The sequence below is a fragment of the Eumetopias jubatus genome, unplaced genomic scaffold, assembly GCF_037043125.1.
Source record: "Eumetopias jubatus isolate StellerSeaLion01/CBP00866 unplaced genomic scaffold, mEumJub1_p1.0 scaffold_7, whole genome shotgun sequence".
In the NCBI taxonomy this organism is placed as follows: domain Eukaryota; kingdom Metazoa; phylum Chordata; class Mammalia; order Carnivora; family Otariidae; genus Eumetopias; species Eumetopias jubatus.
The window spans coordinates 44,411,640-44,431,253 of NW_028274813.1; the positions used below are offsets into that span (position 1 = coordinate 44,411,640).

General features: G+C 44.2%; 1 protein-coding gene across 2 annotated transcripts in view; it reads right to left on the reverse strand.

Moving 5' to 3' along the window:
- Nucleotides 1-19,614, reverse strand: part of SAMD4A (sterile alpha motif domain containing 4A) — a 201,481-nt gene that overhangs the window by 78,468 nt on the left and 103,399 nt on the right. For both annotated transcript variants that reach the window (XM_028086959.2, XM_028119813.2), the window contains exon 2: nucleotides 2,826-3,344. In XM_028086959.2, coding sequence (XP_027942760.1) covers nucleotides 2,826-3,344 — 519 coding nt within the window. The remainder of the gene's footprint in view (nucleotides 1-2,825; nucleotides 3,345-19,614) is intronic.

A 19,614-nucleotide genomic window follows, 5' to 3' on the forward strand; every position in this document is an offset into this window, starting at 1 on the left:
TGTGTAAAGAAGTCGTCTTCTAGTTAGTTTCTTTTCATTAACTGTCATTAAGGTGGCTGATAATTTGAAAATGCGAAGCACTAATTGATCTCAGTTCTCCTACTATGATTTATAATCACGTTGTTTTGTGTGAGTATTTTTTTCATTTTAAAAGAAGGAAGACATCTAGCTCTTCAGTGCAGTAGAAGAGGTCCTGAAGCCTTCAGTCCAACCCATTTTCTATTGTAGTGAAATGGCCAAAAGTCACGGCATAGTCAAGGATCCCTAGTCTACTCTGCATGGCCTGGGCTCGGGAAAGGTGCTTTCATCAGGTGACAGTCAGAGATGCAAATGCGGGCACAGACTCTGGGTGTCAGTGTTAGCACTTTGCTCCTCGATGTCCTTCCTACCCTCTCCATTTATTCGCTTAGCAGATGCCATTGCCAGCTCTGGCCAGGGCTGGGCGTCAACATATGTAATCTCATGTGCCTTCACCACAGCCCTCAAAGATGGATATCATGAATGTTCTGCTCAGCGGGGGGTCTGCTTCTCCCTCTGACCCTCTTCCCTCTCATGCTCTCTGTCTCTCATTCTCTCTCTCTCAAATAAATAAATAAAATCTTTAAAAAAAAAAAGAATGTTCTCATTTTACAAGTGAAGACCTTGCTCAGAGAGGTTAAGTAACTTGGCCAAGCTGTAGTTAGCAAATTGTAGATCTGAGATTTGGACTTAGCAGGACATTGACACCAAAGTCCTTATTCTTTCCACTTCGTCAACCTGCCTCCCAGGTGCTCAGGATATACCTGATAGAGGCACAAGTGAATGAATGACCCAAAAGTTTGCAGCTTTGACAAACACCATTTAACCACCATAGACAATGCAGAAGACTAAAGCAATGATACTAATGTTTTGTTAAAGAGATACTGAAATACAAGTGTTGACATGGCCTAAGTGTTTGCATAAAACTTTCTGGAAGAGAGATCTGAGCTTTCTTTGCCAAGGCTTTGAAACAGGGCTCCAATCCCTTTCTTCTTCCTGAGATATATAATCTAGTTATCTTGTCAAACCTTCAAGTCTTTTTCTACTCAAGTACTACACAGGGACCCAAAGATCTGGGAGGCCATGACAGTTATCTCTGCATTTTCTCCCCTCTGCAGGGCTGGGCAGCCACAGTGAAAAATGAAAGTACCCACGGACTACAATCTGCTAACCACCTCGAATGTACCAATCTTATCAAGACTTACAGCCCTGAGTGTGCAAATCAGGAGAGACAGAAATATGATGACCCAAGACTAATGACATAAAATTCAGCCCTTAAAATATGAAAGACCAAGTTTTGAGAGGGCAGGCAGCTTGGAGCTTGCATCTCTCCCGAGTTTTGTAATAATTACTAGATTCTGTCCCTGACCCGGGAAACTTGAGCCAAAAAACTCTGTCATCCAGCCTGCATGTGTCTGTCTTAATAGTCCCAGCCACCACTCTGTCACACAGAGGCTAGTGAAACTGTTCCCTGGATTACTAGTCTGCACAAGAGACTGCCCCCACAACCTCTTACATAATAAAGTAATGAGGCAATAATCCCTTAATTCCCCAAATGTATGAGTTATCAAAATCTCAATGTAAAAGTAAAAAAAAAAAAAAGAATTAAAAATCTTATGAATGCAGTATCTTGAGTATTTCCTTGGTTATTTCAATTAATGTAGTTCTAATTCGACACTCCTATGTATTTGAGAAAGCCATTTCAAAGGACCCATTAGCTGAGAGATCCGAGTGGAGGGAGAGGCCAAGAAGCCGTCACTGTTAATTCTTACTACTCTCAGATCTTTTAATTGGGGGTTCCTGCATGTTGACAGGCACGGAAGGTCTGACCACAAAAGCTTTCCCTCGAGAAAGTTATCTCAGTGCTGACACTGTATTCATGGACACATGCAACTAGCATCAAGGATTTCTGTTTAATGACAGGCCCCCTCTCCCACATTGCCACTTATAGAAGCACCAACGGCATATTTGTCCCTTTGCTTGGCCTGAGTGGGGAGCCACAGAGAGGACTCCTGGCCCTAGTCCCAGCTGTGCACAGGGTACTTTGCTTTATGGTCAAAAGAGCAGAAAGCTGTCCTCTGCTCTCCCCTTCCTCAAAGCTGTTCCCGACCCACCTCTCCTAAGTTAGACTGAGCAAGAAAAGGCCACAGCATTCACACCAGGCCACAGCACAGAGCCACATTCTCAGTTAGCAAACCTGTTTCCCTTGTCAGGCGGAAAAGTGCCCCCAACAGCAGGGGATAAAAACCAGAAAATGCAAGGGAGGGAACATTCCAGGGTGAAATATAGTAAAAAAAAAAAAAAAAGGAAGAAAGAAAGAAAGAAAAAGGAAAAAGGAAAAAAAAGAAGAAGAAGAAGAAGAAGAAGAAGAAGAAGAAGAAAATGCACAAATCCCATGAGGGCATCTAGTTAACCAGGGGTTAGAATCAGGTTTAGAGAATCACACGTAACTCAGTGTCTTGGCAAATCCAAAAACCCCAGGGCGAAAGGCATGTGGGTAAAAGGCATTTCTACTTGTGGAAACAGGAAGTTTCCTTCTTTTACCATCTATTCTCTCTCTTATTTATTTACTTTTTAGTCCCACCAACCCATAGTCCAACCCAAATTTGGACCATCGATCATTTTACCTGCCCAACATTTTTATCTTTCCAGAGTCAAAGGGATCCAAAGATCCCTTTCCCACAGCCAATTCCAGTGCCCCTCTCTCCCAGGGTTACGGGGTGCTCAGAGCGACATTCTCCGCGGGACATGCCACACACAGCAAGTCACTACACCAGACTGCTCTAGAGGGCTTTCAGGGAACTTACTTGTACTTGTGCTGGTTCCAATTGTATTGATTGTGGTGGGGACAGATGAGGAGGAGTAGAGGGGCACGTGGCCATTCTCACACCCCAGGCTTTTGTCCTGCCAGTTGGAGGCGTTGATGCAAATCCCAGAATCCCGAGAGTTCTGCCACCCATTGAGCTTGTCATCGGAGTTCTGTCTTTGGTGATAGTAGTGCGTCTGCCCATAATCCACAGAGTCCGAGCGGCTTCGGTTCTGGCCGCCAAAGCTGGTCGACGTGCGGTCCTCCAAGTGGTTCAGCCACATGGCTAACGCACTGCGGTCTTCTAGTGAAGTAGCCGGATGTATCAAAGCGTAGGACAGTAGCTGCCTGCTCTCCTCGATGTGCTGGTTGTGTTCAATAGAGTGCGCCAGGATTTTGGGCAGCAGTTTCATATACTCTACTTTTGCATCAAGGTTTCCTGGCTTCAGCAAAGGCAGATGAGTTAACAGGAGGGAAATCGCTTTATCCTTGGATTCCTGTTGCCATTGGTTAATGATTCCTGGAAAGGAAAATATACAGGGCGAATGAGCAAATACACCCACAATGGCATGACACACCACACTGTAAAGAGAATTCCTATGGGTTAGAGTCTCCATCTAGGTATCCTGGCTAAATTTTTCTCAAAACAGCCTGTGCATCGGGTCGGATAACAGACTCCAGGTTGTCAAGGGGCAGTGACATAAATGAAACACAGAACAAATGTTCTTGGATGTTTGGGTGCTCAATCTAATTCCCATTCAGGTCTCCAAAGAGCCTACAACTATTTTTGGTACAACCAAAAAGAATTTACAGCCCTGTGTTTGCTCTTAGAAAAGTCTAGCCACACCTTCAGATAGACGGTGATAAGGACTAAGAAAATCTCCACAGAGAAGCAAGTGTTGTCAAAGGTTCATTGGATCCTTGGGGAGAAGCCTGCTTTCCCTCCTGCAGACATCTGTGGAAAAGTGGGTTACACTCTAGCAAAGGCAATTGTGTGAGGATGTTAAAGCTTCCTAGAGAAATCTGTCAGGAAAAGAAAGGACTCCCCTCACCTCGGTGAAGTAAGCCTGCCCTTCTCATGAGAAGCTGCCTCTGAAAACCACTGAGACCCCGAAGCTAGATCTCAAAGCTAGACTTAGCACGAGTGGCACCTCTGATCACACATGATAAGCAAGCTATTTTTCTTTAAGCAGAGAAGATCTGTTTAGTTATCTTTATGATGGTAAAGTCTGGATAACATAATATTTACCATTTTCACCATTTTTAAGCGTAGGGTTGTATGGCAATGAGGACATTCACAATGTTGTGTAGCCATCCCCACCATGCATTTCCGGATCTTCTTCTTCTTTTCAGACTGAAACTCTGTACCCATTGAAAAATACCTCCCCATTTCTTCCCTCCCCCAGCTCCTAGCCACCACCACTGTATTTTCTGTCACTATCTATTTGACTACTCTAGTTACCTCATATAAGTGGGAACATACAGTATTTGGCTTTTTGTGACTGGTGACTTCATTCACGAGAAGATCCACTTGTGACACCCTCTTGTCCCCTTCTACTCAGAACACACACTGACTGCCTTTAGGTAAACATGAATAAGCAACGTACTTTGCCTTCGACTGGCCTTTTAGAAGTAGCTTGTTCTGGAAACTGGAAGTTATCCTTAGAACCTGGGGCCACAAGAAAGAAAGCTCCCTTCCTGAAAAGTCACTCCTGACACCCAAAGACATCGTCCCTGGCCTACTGATTACCCTACATAGGCTGAGGCAGGGCAGTCCTCCTGGCTTTCCTGAAGTATATGCTGAGTTGAAAAGGGGTCTCTGGAATTTAGCAGACGGGCTTTACAATTCTAGCAAGGCACACACATATCAGAACAAGCTCAAGAGTCATTGTTGGCCAGAAGCTACAAATGCATCAGCCAAGTACTATAAGGCCGGTCAAGACCAAAGAAAAGTATCAGGCAAGGAAGGCATGGGATAGAATGAAAGAATGTGGGCTCTGCCATCAGGCAAACCTGGGCATGGATCCCAGATCTGCCACTTAATTTGCGGTGGGACCTCGGTAAGTTACTTCGCCTACAGGAGCCTCAACTGCCTCATCAGTTAAGACTGTTATCAACAGCATCTGTCCCTCCTTGCATGACAATGTATCAAAAGGACCGGTCAAGTACTCGATGGTGGAAATAATGCCTTCTACTTGTCTCTGCATTAGTTGGGCCCCACATTAGAGCCATGTTGGTTGGTTTCAGATACCGAGTTTTAAAAATAATTTTAGAGTCTAAAGATGACCCAGGGAAGGCCATTAAAAAATATCAGAGTTGGAAGAGGCAGAAAGTCAAAGGGTGAAAGAAAATAGGGCTATTGAGCTTATAAATTAACAGCATAAAGAGATGCTCAATGTGGGGATTTCAGAAGACCAAGAGTCAAAGATTTGAAGTACAAGTCTTCACATTGAAGCAGCAGAGATTAAGACTGGATGTGGAGAAGAAATGAAGTGCCAGGATGACAAAAGACCCAGAGGAGTCTCCAAGGAAGGCTTTATAATCTCTGTCCTGGGGCCTGAAGAATGGAGACAGATGGGTCTAAGGAAGCACTGTTGGGTAGAATGTAATGTGAGCTACATACGGTATTTAAAATTTTCTAGTATTAAAAGAAAAGTGAAAAGAGGGAGGTGAAATTAATTTCAATGATCTATTTTCTTTAATCCAATATATCAAAACATTATTATCTCGACTTGTAATCAATATAAATCATCAATGAAACATTTTACATTCTTTTCTTTGCACCAAGTCTTCGACATCCAGGGTATATGTATATTACCACTGACCTCACACCTCTAACTGGGACTAGCCACAGCTGAAGTGCTCAGAAGCCATGCCTGGCTGGAGGCTGCAGAACTGGCTAGCCATGGGGCTGGAGACATTCAGATGGGGAAAGCCAATGGCAGGAGGGCACCCATGACCTCAGCAGGTCCCTCCTGGCTCCCTGACTCTATATTTAGCTAACTGCCTCCTGACAAAAGACAACCCTGGTGCATTCCATTAGGTATGGCCTCCCTTTTAAAGTCGCTTTGGGAGATGGAGGAAGCACCAGTTCCAACTTGCCATCAATACGTTTTCAGGAAACACCCAGCATGTTTTTAATTATGAATATGCTTCAGATAAAGAGAAAATCTATTCATTATGCCCAAGGAACTAAAGAGGCACTGGCAAGAAGCAAAAGGTCCCGAGAGGAAGATACATCTATGTCTGATGCCAATCCGATGAGCAGATGTAGCTAGCGTGCACCTGGAAAATGTACATTTAGAAATAAATTCTTTTATTTATTTAATAAAAATTAAACAAGTTTTAATAAAAAGTCACAGGGTTGAGGAACTCCCTAGCTTTCTGCGAGGTCACTTCCCTGTTTGGGTATTCTACCCTTCTACATAAGGTCAGCCTAAAAAAAAAAAGGAACAAAAACAAAACATAAATAGGACTCGGAGTGCAAACTAACCATGTTATCTCCCTGTAAGCACTCTCTGCCAGGGATTAGCAGCAAAGAGGAGAGGAAAACAAGGGCCCTGGCCCTGGTCCCTCCCACGCCTGAAATGGGTCTTTCTCTATCCTCGGGACAGGGCTTGGATGGTGTGGGGACTGGCGTGTGGCCAGGAAGACAACGATGACTTTTGTTTACTCCATCGGGAACCTGGACGTGAGGCTGGCTGCCTCCTGAAGGCAGTCTTCTGAGGTGTACTACTGGATCGAACTATTCCTGCAGCACGTACCACTGCCACGTGTACAGCTAACATCTTTGAATGTGGTTTATGTGCCAGGCACTCTTGTAAGCTCTGCGCATGTAATTACTCATTTAATCCTCCTAAGAAATGGATGAGGTAGGTCCTATTACAGCCTTATTTTACAGATGAGGACAGAGAGGCACAGAGAGGTCAAGCCATTTGCCTCCGGTCCCCCTGGCTAGGGAGGTGGCAGAATGCGGGTATGCAAATTAGCATAAAGATACATAATGATTATCATGCTAGAGAGCTTGGTCATAAGTTAAATACATTAATGTTTATAAATATGTGTTTCTATAATACATAAGATATATAATATAGAACTATATATAAAATGTGTATATGTGTATTATATTTACAAATATAGTAATATGAATATATTTAAATAGAGTGCATGGATCAGCAGAAGACTTGCCAGCTATGGAAGTGCAGGAAGAGTAGTTACAGAGGTAATACCTACTGTGGTTTTAAAAATATGTCCACAACTTCTTTGACATTCCTCTCTAAAAGATGGAGCCTAATTAATTCCTTTCCCGTACAGTGCAGGGTTAGACTTAGTGAGTCACTTCTAGCAAACTGAACGTAGCAGAAGTGACAGTGTGTGAGTTCATGGATTAGGTTATAAAAGGCACTGAAGGGGCCCCTGGGTGGCTCAGTCGCTTAAGCGTCCAACTCTTGATTTCGGCTCAGGTCATGATCTCAGGGTCATGGAATAGAGCTCCAGGTTGGGCTCTGTGCCGAGCACGGAGTCTGCTTGTCCCTCTCCCTCTGCTCCTCCCCCTGCTCACGCTTGCTCTTTCTCTCTCTCTCAAATAGATTAAAAAAATAAATAAGAGGCGCTGAAGCTTTTACCTAGCTCTCTCTCAGGTTACTCACTCTGGGGAAGCCAGCTGCTATGCTGTGACAGTACTCAAACAACCCAGTAGGGAGAAGGGTCTTGAGAATGAGGAAGTGAGTCTTCCGCCAACAGGAACCATCTTGGAAACAGAACTCCCAGCCCATTAAGCCTTCAGATGACTGCATTCCAGATAACATTTGGGAAACTCGGCCAGAAACACTCATATTCCTGATCCATAGAAACTGCATGTGGTAACATGTTAATTGTTTTAGCTGCTACGTTTTGGGTAATTTGTTATGTGAACAAAAAAAAACCCAATATATCTCTTCAAGAGTTTTCCTCTAGAAAAATAGAAGTCTTAGCCATTTGGCTTTGAGCAGTTCACTTCTTCAGGCCAAATCATTCCCAGCTGAGATCTACTCATGAAGCTAACCTGTTGCCACTAAACCTTCACCTCAGCCTCCCCCATTCTGATTATCCACTCATCAAACAACTTTTGGACTATGATTAAGCTCCCGGTATCTTTAGGGAAAGAATGAACTGATCATACAGACTTGAGGTATTTCTAGATTCTATGATGATGATTTTTCAGGGCGATTTAATGGTTTCTGATTGTGATTTGGTTTCCTGTGCGGGTCGCCTTCCTGTGCTCAGTATATGGACTTGGAGTATATCTGGTCCCTCTGGTGATGGTTCCTCATGGCAAACTAATAAGCCAGCATTGCAGGGTTTACTTCCCAGTTAGTACTGAATCAATCTCTCAGGGTGAACATCCCCAGGACAGTGATGAGAGTAAGTATCCCCACCTTCAAACAGAAGCCAGGTCCTACAGGTGAGGACTTGGGACATGAATGCTAGGTCCTGCCCAGTTGCCCATTGGTCTTCTTTGTGGCATCCATACCATCTTCCAGACAGAAAGGAGTTTTTACTGAGATGTGTGCTGAATGGATTCTCCTTACTGGGGAAGACTAGGAATCTTGAAATTTTTAATTAGTCAATCACTTCTTGATGTAGTTTCTATTACCATATACCCCAATATCACTCTCTTCAGTAGACACTCTGGAATACAGAGGTCCAAGAATGGCAAGGTTCAATGGTGCCAACTCACCTCTATTACTTTCTCTGAATATTTTCTCTAGATAAGGAGCAAAGATATTATTTTCTGGACCTTTTATGTGGGTAAAAGTGGATGATTTATAATTTATAAACCAGTGACATAGGAGTAGTAAAAAAAATCCTAAAGGAGCTATAATGAAAGACCATGAGGATTAGGAAACTGTCCCAATGATTCTTAGAGTGATGAAGATTGTGTTTAAATACCAAGTCTGGTATTATTACCACACAATGGTATGTCAATGTTTAAGGGCTCCAGTTGTTAGTAAATTACCCTCAAATTGTTATTTTATTATACCCTTGTTTTCAGTTTAATAACATTTACCATAAAAGGGTTTCTCACAAGGGTATTTAGGCAATTTGCTCATGCGAGAAATGGCTGGAAATTAAGTGCACACATATAAGTACTGTTTAAATAAATGCACTAAAAGGCAGGAATACTAGTAGATCTTAAGTGGTCAAATTCTCCTTGGAAGGATCTATATTACAAACTCAATCCTAGACACATCATGTAATAAAGCCTTCTGAATGTAGTGCAGCTCTGCACAACTCAGGGACAGATGGCACACACTATGTATTTGGTAGGGGTGTGAGCTGACGGGACAGCTAAAAAGTCAGGGGAACAAATGGCCAATACCAACATGGCAAATGGTGGATTCTTGTATTGGCTCCTGCACTTGCTTCTTGTCTCCCAAGGTACCTTCTTGAGCTAGAAATGATTGGTGAAACATCCCCTTGATTTGGTGGAACGCTGCAAGACATGAGGATTAGACTAGATGTTATGGGGACCCCGGACAGCATGTAGTTACTGAGCTCCTATTGCTGCAAGTGGTGCTTTGAGCAGATACAAAAGACTGAGTAGATAGAAAACATCTCTGTTTTCAAGGAGGGTGATTTGGCCAGCTTCCTAGGTGGCTCCATGGATCCTTGCCTCTTGGTATTCACACCCTTGTGTACTCCCCTCCCACACTGAATCCAAACAGGTCCATGTGACCAATAGACTGTGGTAAGATGTTCTGAGATTAGGTCAAAAAAGGCACTGTAGCTCCTACCTTCCTCTCTTGGCTCACTCACTCTGCAGGAAGGTAGCCACGTCAATTATGAAGACATTCAGGCAGTGCTGGGAGAGGCCTGAGTAGAGGGAAATTGGACCTCCTGCTAACCGCCAGCAGCAACTTGCCAGCCATGTGAGTGAGATACCTTGGAAGTGGATTCTCCCGCTCTGGTCAATACCTTGCAAGAGACCTTAAGCCAGAACTAGCCAACGAGTTTGTCCCAAATTTCTGACCCTTGGAAAACTACGAAGGAAATATTATGTGAAGCTATTAGGTTTGGGGGTAATTTGTTACACAGCAATAGTTAACTAATACAGCTTATTTTTTAACTAATTGGAGTTCATGTTATTTGGTAAAAAGAAAAAAAAAATCACTCACAAATGCTACTGCCCCTTGAATTCACTAGAAAAGAAAGGATCTATGTAGTAGACTTCATAGCCCATTATAACCACTAGAGCTTTCTCTGAGACCATGAAGGTCATTAGCTGCTGCACATTCAAAGACACCTGACTATCCTCAAAGCATCCCCCTGACCCCAACATATCTACAATGACTCACTTACCACTCCTCAGTGATCTGGTCATCTCTTCAATGGGGCCTTTCCGTCTTTGTCACTTTTTGTCCTGGGCACTGGTGTGGCTGGGTGCTCCAGGAGGGCGCCTTTGCTCCTGAAAGACCCAGGCCAGTAGTAAACTAGTTCTGAGATCTCAGCCAAGAGCTCAAGTTGGATTTCATATTCAGGTTTCTGACCTCTTCCTGGCTACGGCCAACTTTTGTAGGTCTGAGCCTGCCCATTCCCAGAGGGTGTGTAAAGCCGGCCAGCTCCCCTGACCACTTGCCTCAATTCTGACCTCACATTTGTACAGATGACTCCCACATTTGTATCTCCAGCCCAGGTCTCACCCTGTGCTTCAGATTCACACATCCAATTGCATCCTCTACATCTCCACTCAGATGATCTCAAAGGTACTCTGTCCAAAACTGAGCTCCCCCTCTCACTCTCACAAGATCTGCTCCTTTGGGCCTCTTCTCTATCTCAGCAATGGCTCTTCCATCTTTCCAGTAGCTCAGGTTGAAGCCTTCAAGTATCTTTGGCTACTCTCTCTTACATCCCATATTTCATCTGTTAGCAATCTCGTGCAAGAAATCTTCAAAACATACCCAGATTCTGACTACCTCTCACTATCCACCTCCTGCCCCATAAACAACATAACCACCAGAATGATCCTTTTTATACTACAGGATAGGTCATGCCACTTCTCTGGATCAAAGATTCCAATGGCTTCTCATCTCACTCTGGGTAAAAGCCATACAACAGCCTATTAGGCCCTCTGTGATATAGCCCCATCCCCTACTACTGGTCCTTCATTCTTTTCAGTCCGTTCTGGCTTCCTTGCTGTTTCTTCAACATGCCAGATATGTGCATACCCTCCAACCTTTGCCCTTGCTGTTTCCTGTCTGAAACACTTTTATCCCCAGGTCCACATCTAGCCCCCTGTCCTGTCTTTGCTTAAATGTTGCCTTCTTAGAACTTTTCTGCCCACAGTATCTTAAATTGCCCACATCACTCCCTCACCCTGTATTTCCTTATCCCCCATGTCCTGCTTTATTTTTCCCCCCTAACATTTATCATGTGACCTGGTATGTATGATATCTATTTTCTGCCTTTCTCCACTGGACAAAAGCTCTGTGAAGGTGGTGATGATGTCCCCATTTTCCCATGCATTATCATTTCCTTATTAATCACATTTTTTAATGGCTATATAAAGTTGTCCCCAGGCATTTTGTTTGATAGTGGTTTATTAGACTTTGAGATTTCTTACTCAAAATAGGCATTTCCTAGAAATTTCTTTTAAATGAAGACTGATAGAGTGGGTGACCTGCAGACTCTAGTAGGTATCAGATGTCACCCCAAAATTGTTTGGTCACCTCCTTCTCATTTGATTCTGCAGAATTCTGATTATTTCTAGCTTTAACATCAAATAGAAATAGGAACATGTAAAAGAGGAAAATAAAATGATTAACTTATTTTTCAAAATCTTTACTACAGTCCTCTCTCAGTATTCTGTTAGGATGGAAAATTTCCCTACGTGCTAGAAAACAAAAGCATAATGGGTGCTTTTCTTGATTGTAACTGACACCAATTAAAGTAATCTTCATGATAAAGATTCGTTAGGCTGAGACAGCAGAATTAGATGTATTTAATATGACTCTTTTGCAAACATCTGTTGAAGAAAGAAAGAAAACCAGTGCCAATAGGGTTGTGTTGAGACTATTGTATATCCAAATTTTTTGGCCATGAGTAATTATGTTCTAATAAAACCTCACAGGAATGGGTCTCCTAAGAGTCATATAAACTAGAGACGAAGAAAATGTTACCTTACTCTTGACAAATGCAAGACAAATCCTTATAAACCATATTCAGCTAGTTTTTTATACCAGAAACCCCTCAGAGGAGAGTCTATAAATGTTCCAAAAGCAGGAAGTTTTCCCACTCACTCATCTTCAGTGCCATTCTCACGCTCCCGGACCACCACTGACAAAACCCCACATACCACAAAATGACTCTTCAGTAGTATTTCAAAGTAATGAATTAGCAATCCTTACGCTGACCTTGCAGAGGAGAAAACCATGCTTTGTACTACAACACTTAGATTCGGGCCTTCTTCCATGAGAAGCACTAGAAATGAGAACCGTGAGGGAAGCACCCTGTCGTCCAGGTAGCTTCATTGCAATCATATTTGTTAATGAAGAACTCTCAGGACCAAAATCCTTGGCAATGTCCAGACGGAAGTCAATAAGGAGGGTCTTAGAAGAAATATAAACAGGTGAGTCTCCAGGGAATAGTTTGTGCTTGACCCAACAGACCAAACTGAACAACAGCCACTTCCCATAACAGGTTTACAAGCCTCAAAAAGTCTAGGAAGGGCTGTTTCATCTCTGACAACAGGGAGTCATTCTATGTCTTTAAAGGAGTTAAATCACTGGGTCCCATGCTTTCCAGAATGTGGAAGTCACTCAACAACTTCTAGACAAAATTTCCCATCTTTAGACATGGGAATCCAAACTGTAAGTGTGAATGTAAGAGCCCTGTGATGTGTGTAAATACTGTCACCAAGGAATAGCACAGATACATCCCCAAAACAGACGTACCAGAAGAGTTGACAGTAAAATTTATGTATCCCTCATTTAGGTATGAAATCTGAAACACATGTACAAGTTATTCTATAGAGGCGAGGATGGACAATTTTGTGGAAGGAAGATATTCAAATCTATGGTCAAAAATTAATGTTACTGTATTTGAAAAGAAGGGCCCAGTCAACTGTACAAGGACGGAGTTGGGTGAGCAACCCTAGAACATTCCCAATCCTGTTCGCTTGTCCTCATTAGGTATAGCCCCATAGAGGGAGTGAGAAGCATACCCCCCTTTCTGGGGTTCTCTTGAGCTATTAGCCAGCTCTAAGAATTTATGCAAAGGTAAGTAGCTTATGTTCACTTGTTATCTGTGTACCAAACTCGTGTTCAGGTTGGTAGGTCTGTTGATGAAATCAGAATAAGCTTTCTCAGATTTTTGGAGAAGGGGAGGTACTTTTTAATTCTAAAGCCCTCTGGGGGCAGTGGGGTAAGAAGGAAGAAAGGCGGGAAGGACAATGGCAAACGATGAAGTTCTGCAATCAGAAATGAGAGTGGCCAAGGCCATTTCTCTCCTTCCGGGCATCCCACCATGAAGTTAAATAGGACCGGCAGTCAGTGGCTGGACCAGAAGCAGGAGCACAGACCAGCTGAGGACCCTTTGCTTTAGTAGACTTTGTGGGAATACCGCTGGAGGAGACCAGAGCTCATAGCCCACGGTTAGAAAGACTATGGATAAAGCCTTCTCGCTTAATCATCCTGAGCTTCAAACACACTGTCTGGAATTCTAAACCAAAGAAAGACCTGAAAACAGCAGAAAGTCTTAGGCAACACTCATCTAGAGCCAGGAGTGACCACAGCAGCCTGTTTTGTTTTAATTTAGCTTTATATCACCACCTTTAGGGTAGATATATTTATTAAGCCCTGGGGTCTTTATCTTTGGTCTCTATCAATGTAGATGGTCGGGTGTTAGGATCTCTCCTCTTCAACAGGGTGTGCAGGGTCAGAGATAGTCATGGGAAAAGTTTTGTACCCTATAGAAATGTCTGCAATATGAAGAATTTGGAGAGAATCAGAGCAGAGAGGTAGATAAAATACTTTAAGAAGGTCTGCATTTATAGAACCAACTGGCAACTCTGTAAGGAATAGAATCAATTTTCTAAAATAACCCCAGAACCTCTAGCAGACCTCCGACCAGCATCCAACACTATTTACTGGAAAAACACAAAAAGCTTAATTGATTATCACTACACCCATGGAGACAACTTTGGCTGTTCAAATCTTAAAAGAGATGGTTATTTATTATTAAATATTCTCTGCTGTAGAAATGCCTTGTATACATCTAAACCTTTCCCCACCTGCCCCTCCCCCATCATCCATAACATGGTTTAAGAATCTGCCACCTCCCTCAAATCCTGTTTATCTACTCTGGCCCTCACTGCCTCTCTCTACCACACAGACCAGCTCAATGACATACGCACTCGTGTGATACTCTCCTCAATGAGACTGCTGGCTCCTGGAGGGCAGAAACAGTGCCTCCCACTGACGTGTCTTCTAATGCTTGTCTAGGTCTGTGCTGATCACACAGGCTTGCATGGATAAAAGATGCATGCACTTTTCCATCACAGCTGATGACACAGCAGATCTGTTCCTTTTTCAGCTTTGTCTGTCTCTGGTTAAGGTGTTAAGTGTCAACAGTGGAAACCTTTGCATCAGGGCAGAATTGTGAGGGGAACCTGGCCTCAGCAGAAGGAGAGCTCTGGCCTCCTTTCAGGGGTGGATGCCCCCAGGGTCTTCACTTTATTCCCTCCCAAGGCCCTCCTGAGGCTCAGTCGGCTCTCAAACTGCCACCTTCCACCAACCTACACACAAACACACACACACACGTACACACACACACACAGGTGGGAGCCCAGCTGTCTGGAAATTCAGACTCCAAGACACAGGTTACAAGTACCTAAGATGGGCTCGGTATGACTTGGGGCTCCTTTCTGAGCTATTCACTTCCAAGAACTGTAGGAGCATCAGGTGCTCTAAGTGACTTGAGGAAAAGGAAAAGAAAGATAATAGCTGTATTGTCTGGGTTTGAATCTTGAATCCTGATCTTCCATTTGGTTGCTGTGTGACCTTGGGCAATTCACTTAACCGCTCTGTACACTTCAGTTTCCTCATTTGGAAAATGGGATACCTCACAGGATTGTCATGACGTTTGAATCCTCTAATCTGTGTAAAGCAAGGGACCACTATCTGGCCCACAGTAAATGCTGTGTAATTGTTAGCGACAGTCACCAACATCTAAGAAACAATGCTCCATGGGCTCCTTTCCTACAGGTCAAAGGAACTAAGAGAAAACCAAGGCCTCTACCTTCCAGCTTTGAGATGATCAGCAGCTTAGGGCCGGTGTGTAACCAGGTAGGAAAAATAATTTCCTACCAGGAGAAGGGCTAAGAGGAATCAATTCAAAGTGGGGGTGGGGCAAGGGACCTATTTTTAAGAGGAAGTTGTTGGATTTTTAAAAAAGTAATCAACAAGCGAGCGAAATGTCATCTTATTTCTGGGACAGGGGTGATCTCTCCAGTTTTCCATTCCGAAGCAACCTAGCTAGTAAAAAAAGAGTGAGGGCTAGACAGGGAGGCCGTGACCCAGCTCGCGTGAGTGTGCAGGGTGCCGTCAGAACAGTAAACAGCCCGACCAGGCCTGGAGCACCTCGGGATAAAATGAAGGTGAGAATTTCCGGTTTTAAAGCATCTTTACCGCAGAGCCACCCCCTCCCAAACCACTCCCCCATCGCCCCCCTTGAGTTCTGTGCTGCTCCCAGAAGGCTGGAAGGGGGCCTGCCACAGGCTGGGAAGGGCCCAGGCCATGGAACCAGAGCATTACCTCCAGACGGTTGCTCCGGAGAGCCCTTTGGTGAAGAAGTATCAACTCACAGGTCTGACGGTGAACCACGAGACGTGCAGCAACAAGAGCAAAATTCTCTTGATTAGAGGACCGTAAGATTTTGCTGAGTTTGGGGGAGAGGGCACAGACGCTGTACAGGTGATACGGAGCTGAACACATTACAGTGGAACCAGATGGTAGGTGCAAAGTTGTGGGTTGATGGAATTATCACATAAGGGATTGCTCCATCTCCTCCCTCTCCACTTGGTCCTCCTCTTCTCCCCTCCTCTGCAGTCCACTGGGCACAGCTCCTCATTATTGAGTGTCCAGCTGGGTATTGTGATGTCAGAGGCATCACCCACTGTGGATGATGCTGGAGGAGAGACTGGCAGCCCAGCCGTGTTTGAGGACACATGGCTCTGATTTGAGCTCCCGTGATGCCAGGGGACACCACACTCCCTCCATTTACCGGTAACGTCTCACACCTCACACACCTCTGGAAGCCCTCATCATCCCTTCTTAAAACCAATGTGGTGCTTCAGAGAAACTGAGGCACAAAGAAGCTCATCCAAGGTCACACAGCCATACTCTGGTATGACCGTGAACACTGCCACAGTTTCCTGACCACTCATCCACAGTCCAGGGGCCCCGGCTGCCTTTTATAGAAAGTTTCCACACACCTTCTATTCCTAACCTTGATCACAAGCATCGCCGGTCCGCATGCTTTGGAAGCACCAGCAGACTCTCTGTGTCATGGACTTAGTAACGCGCCCCATTTAGGACCATGAGCACAACTTGTTTGCACTGGACGCTCAATTCTAGATATTCTTCTTGGGCCATATTTTTGTTTTTATTTCAAACCCAGCTAACAAATCCGGGCTTTCTACATCAATAACAACAACAACAACAACAACAACAAAGAAGCTAACTCTGATTCTCCAAGAAAAATCAGCAGCTTACCACACACACCCTTTCCAGATCATCTCTGAGAGATGCCAAGGACATCAAAAGTCTACAGTTTTGGGTAGAAGAATACTTTGCTCCTAACTGCCCATGGTGGGGCAGGACCCATCTTTTTTGGTTTCTTTTTTGCAAGCTGATAGTAATAGTAACAGAATATGAAAGATAATCTAATAAATAGAAATCATCACCTCTCTCTAAATATATAGTTACACACATATATATAGATATGTATATGAAGTTATGAGACTGTCTTGACCTTGAGATCTAAAATGAGAAGGGCCTTTGGAAGAGAAGGATGAGAGCCTGTCAAAGTAAGACCTGTAGGTGAAGGTGAAGAGCAGATATATAACCTTTAGCACATGACTTGCTCCACTAATCACTGAACAGATTCCAGTACCTAAATAAAGCCCCAGAAGACATACACACCAGAAGAACTGACTCACTGATTGAACAACTGATGGGCCAAGGTAGGGAGTGCTCACCAGCCAGTAGGGTGACTTGGTTTCTCAACATGACCCAGAGGTACATTTTGACTGAGTAGTAAGTAAAATAAAAGTTCATTGTAAAAGAGCCCCGACTGTCCCCCATGTGATCTGCCTTTGCTGCTTCCTCATGTGACTGGCCTCCCAATTTAGAGCGTAACCAACTCCCAGTGACCTGTAATAACACCATTCCCAAATTAGAGCTCTCAATTTGACTTGGCCTCAGTCCCTCCCTCAAAGCAAAATAAAGCATCCGTTTTCTTTTTTTTCACATTCATAATACTCTCCTTTTTGAGTTGCCAACTCAAACCCTGCTCCAGTCAGATTGAGCCCTTCCTCTATTTTTTTTTTTTCTGGTTAGCCAAAGAGCCCGATGGAAAAACACCAAGAGACGAAAACAAAAACAAAATCAGACAAAAATTCCAAGTAAGTGACATTCAGCTGGAAAAGCTATGATTCACATGCAAATAAAAATCTCCCTGAATTCACTGTTATATGACGCAAGCCTCTGGCTTCGACATAAAAAGGGCAGAATGAAATCACCCACAATTAAACTCACTCTGGAATACTGGAATTCTCTGGCGAGGCCTCCCCAACTAATGATAAGAAAACCCCCAACTGTGACAGAATGAAGCTAATTGTGTTGGATCCCAGGGCATCCCCACCTCAGCAGACATTCACTCCTGAACATTCCCCAGCCGGCCTTCTCCACGTTCCCTCACCCCCTGTTCTGGACCCAGCATAACCTACAGGGAGATAGGGCCTCAGATGGGTCTCCCAGAGGCAGCCCTTCTTTTTGGGCACACATGAGGGCACTGTGTGAGAACACTGGACCTCACCTCCCACCCCCAAGCTTAGGATGCTACTGCACAAGAAAGCTTTCTAAGCTCTGGGAAGATCTCCCCAAGAGTAAGCAGAGTCTTTGTTTGAGCTTTACAGCATCATCAGCCTCTGATCTAAATAAAGTCCAAGCCAGAGATAGTTCCACAAGTCGCCTCTCCTGAATGGTAGATAATTTGCCATCGCTTTTTCTCCTGGGGGGGGGGGGGCATTGATCAAATACCACTTTTTTTTTTCTTCCAGGTGGTTCCCTTAGGATGCGCACTCCATCTACCTGAGAATCACAGAATTCTGGAGATAGAAGGGCCCTTAAGAGATTCTCTGGCCTTTCCTTTACTAGTTGTGGGGGTCTCACCCCATGATTCCTCCCTGATGGTCACCAGGGCCGAGCTCCTCCCCAGCCACGGGGAACCCACTTCCACCATCAAAGGGAGCTAGGGTTATTAAAGCCCTCATTGGGCTCTCTGCAGCCTTTTTCACAATAACCAAAGGCAACCCAAATGTCCATCAACAGATGAATGGATAAACGGAAGTACAGTATATAAATACTACGGAATACTATTCAGCCTTTAAAAGGAATGAAATTCTGACACATGCTACAACATGCATAAAAATTGAACACATTATGCTAAATAAAGGAAGCCAGACACAAAAGGACAAATATCATATGATTCCTTTATATGAATACCTAGAGTAGGCAAATTCATAGAGACAGAAAGTAGAATGATGGTTACCAGGGGTTTTGGGGGGAGGGGGGAAGTTACTGTTTAATGTGTGAAGAGTTTCTGTTTGGGATGATGAAAAAGTTTTGTAAATGGGTAGTGGAGAGAATATAGTGGGAATATAATATAATGGAACTGGACACTGAAAAATAATCAAGATGGCAAATTTCATGTACATTTCACTCCAATTAAAAATACAAAAAAGTTCTATTCCCCCTTTCACAAGATAGCTATCTCCCTAAATTTTCTTTTTTTCAGGCTCAAAATCCCCAGTTCCTTCTCATAATCTTTAGTTAATAGGACTTCTAGACCCTCACAGCTTCCTGGCCCCACTCCTCCGGGTCTACTCAGTGTCTCTCTGAAAACCCAGCACCCAGAACTGAACAGCAAGACTGAGCTCAGGCGCCTCCTGCCCTGTGTCTCCCTCTGAGGTACCCAGCTTAACCCCCAGACAAAAGCTACACAGAGTGAGCCTACTGACTGTTTCAGCTGCCAGGGCAAAAAAGGGCCAGGTTCAAAGACACACCATCGTCCACCCCCGCCCCTGTTGCTTCCCCAGGCCCAGATGCATCTCCCAGACAGCTGTGGGCAGCTGCAGCTGAGAAGTGAAGCCAGCAGAAGCAACTGGGGGGAACTGAGGTGGGGCAGCATCTCAGCTGAGCACACTCGGGCCTTCCACAGATTTCCCTCATTTCTCGTGGGTGTTTGGCAAATGGGAACAGGGCAGGCCAGGGAGGCCTCTCTCTCCAGGCACTCGGGGATGTCTCTTGGCAGCCACCCACCACCGGCCTGAGGCCGCCATCATGGTGTTCAACCGCACAAGCTAAACCAGCCTCGCTGGGCTCGACACACTCGCCCCTCTCAATCCCTTCTGGAAAAGCTTTGGACGTTTGAGGTAGGAGAGTTCCCTTTCGCATTTTAAAGTCTGTTGAAACTAAGCAGCCTGGGTGTTGGTCTGATTCCACAAGTGAGTAATCCATTTCCTGAAAGTA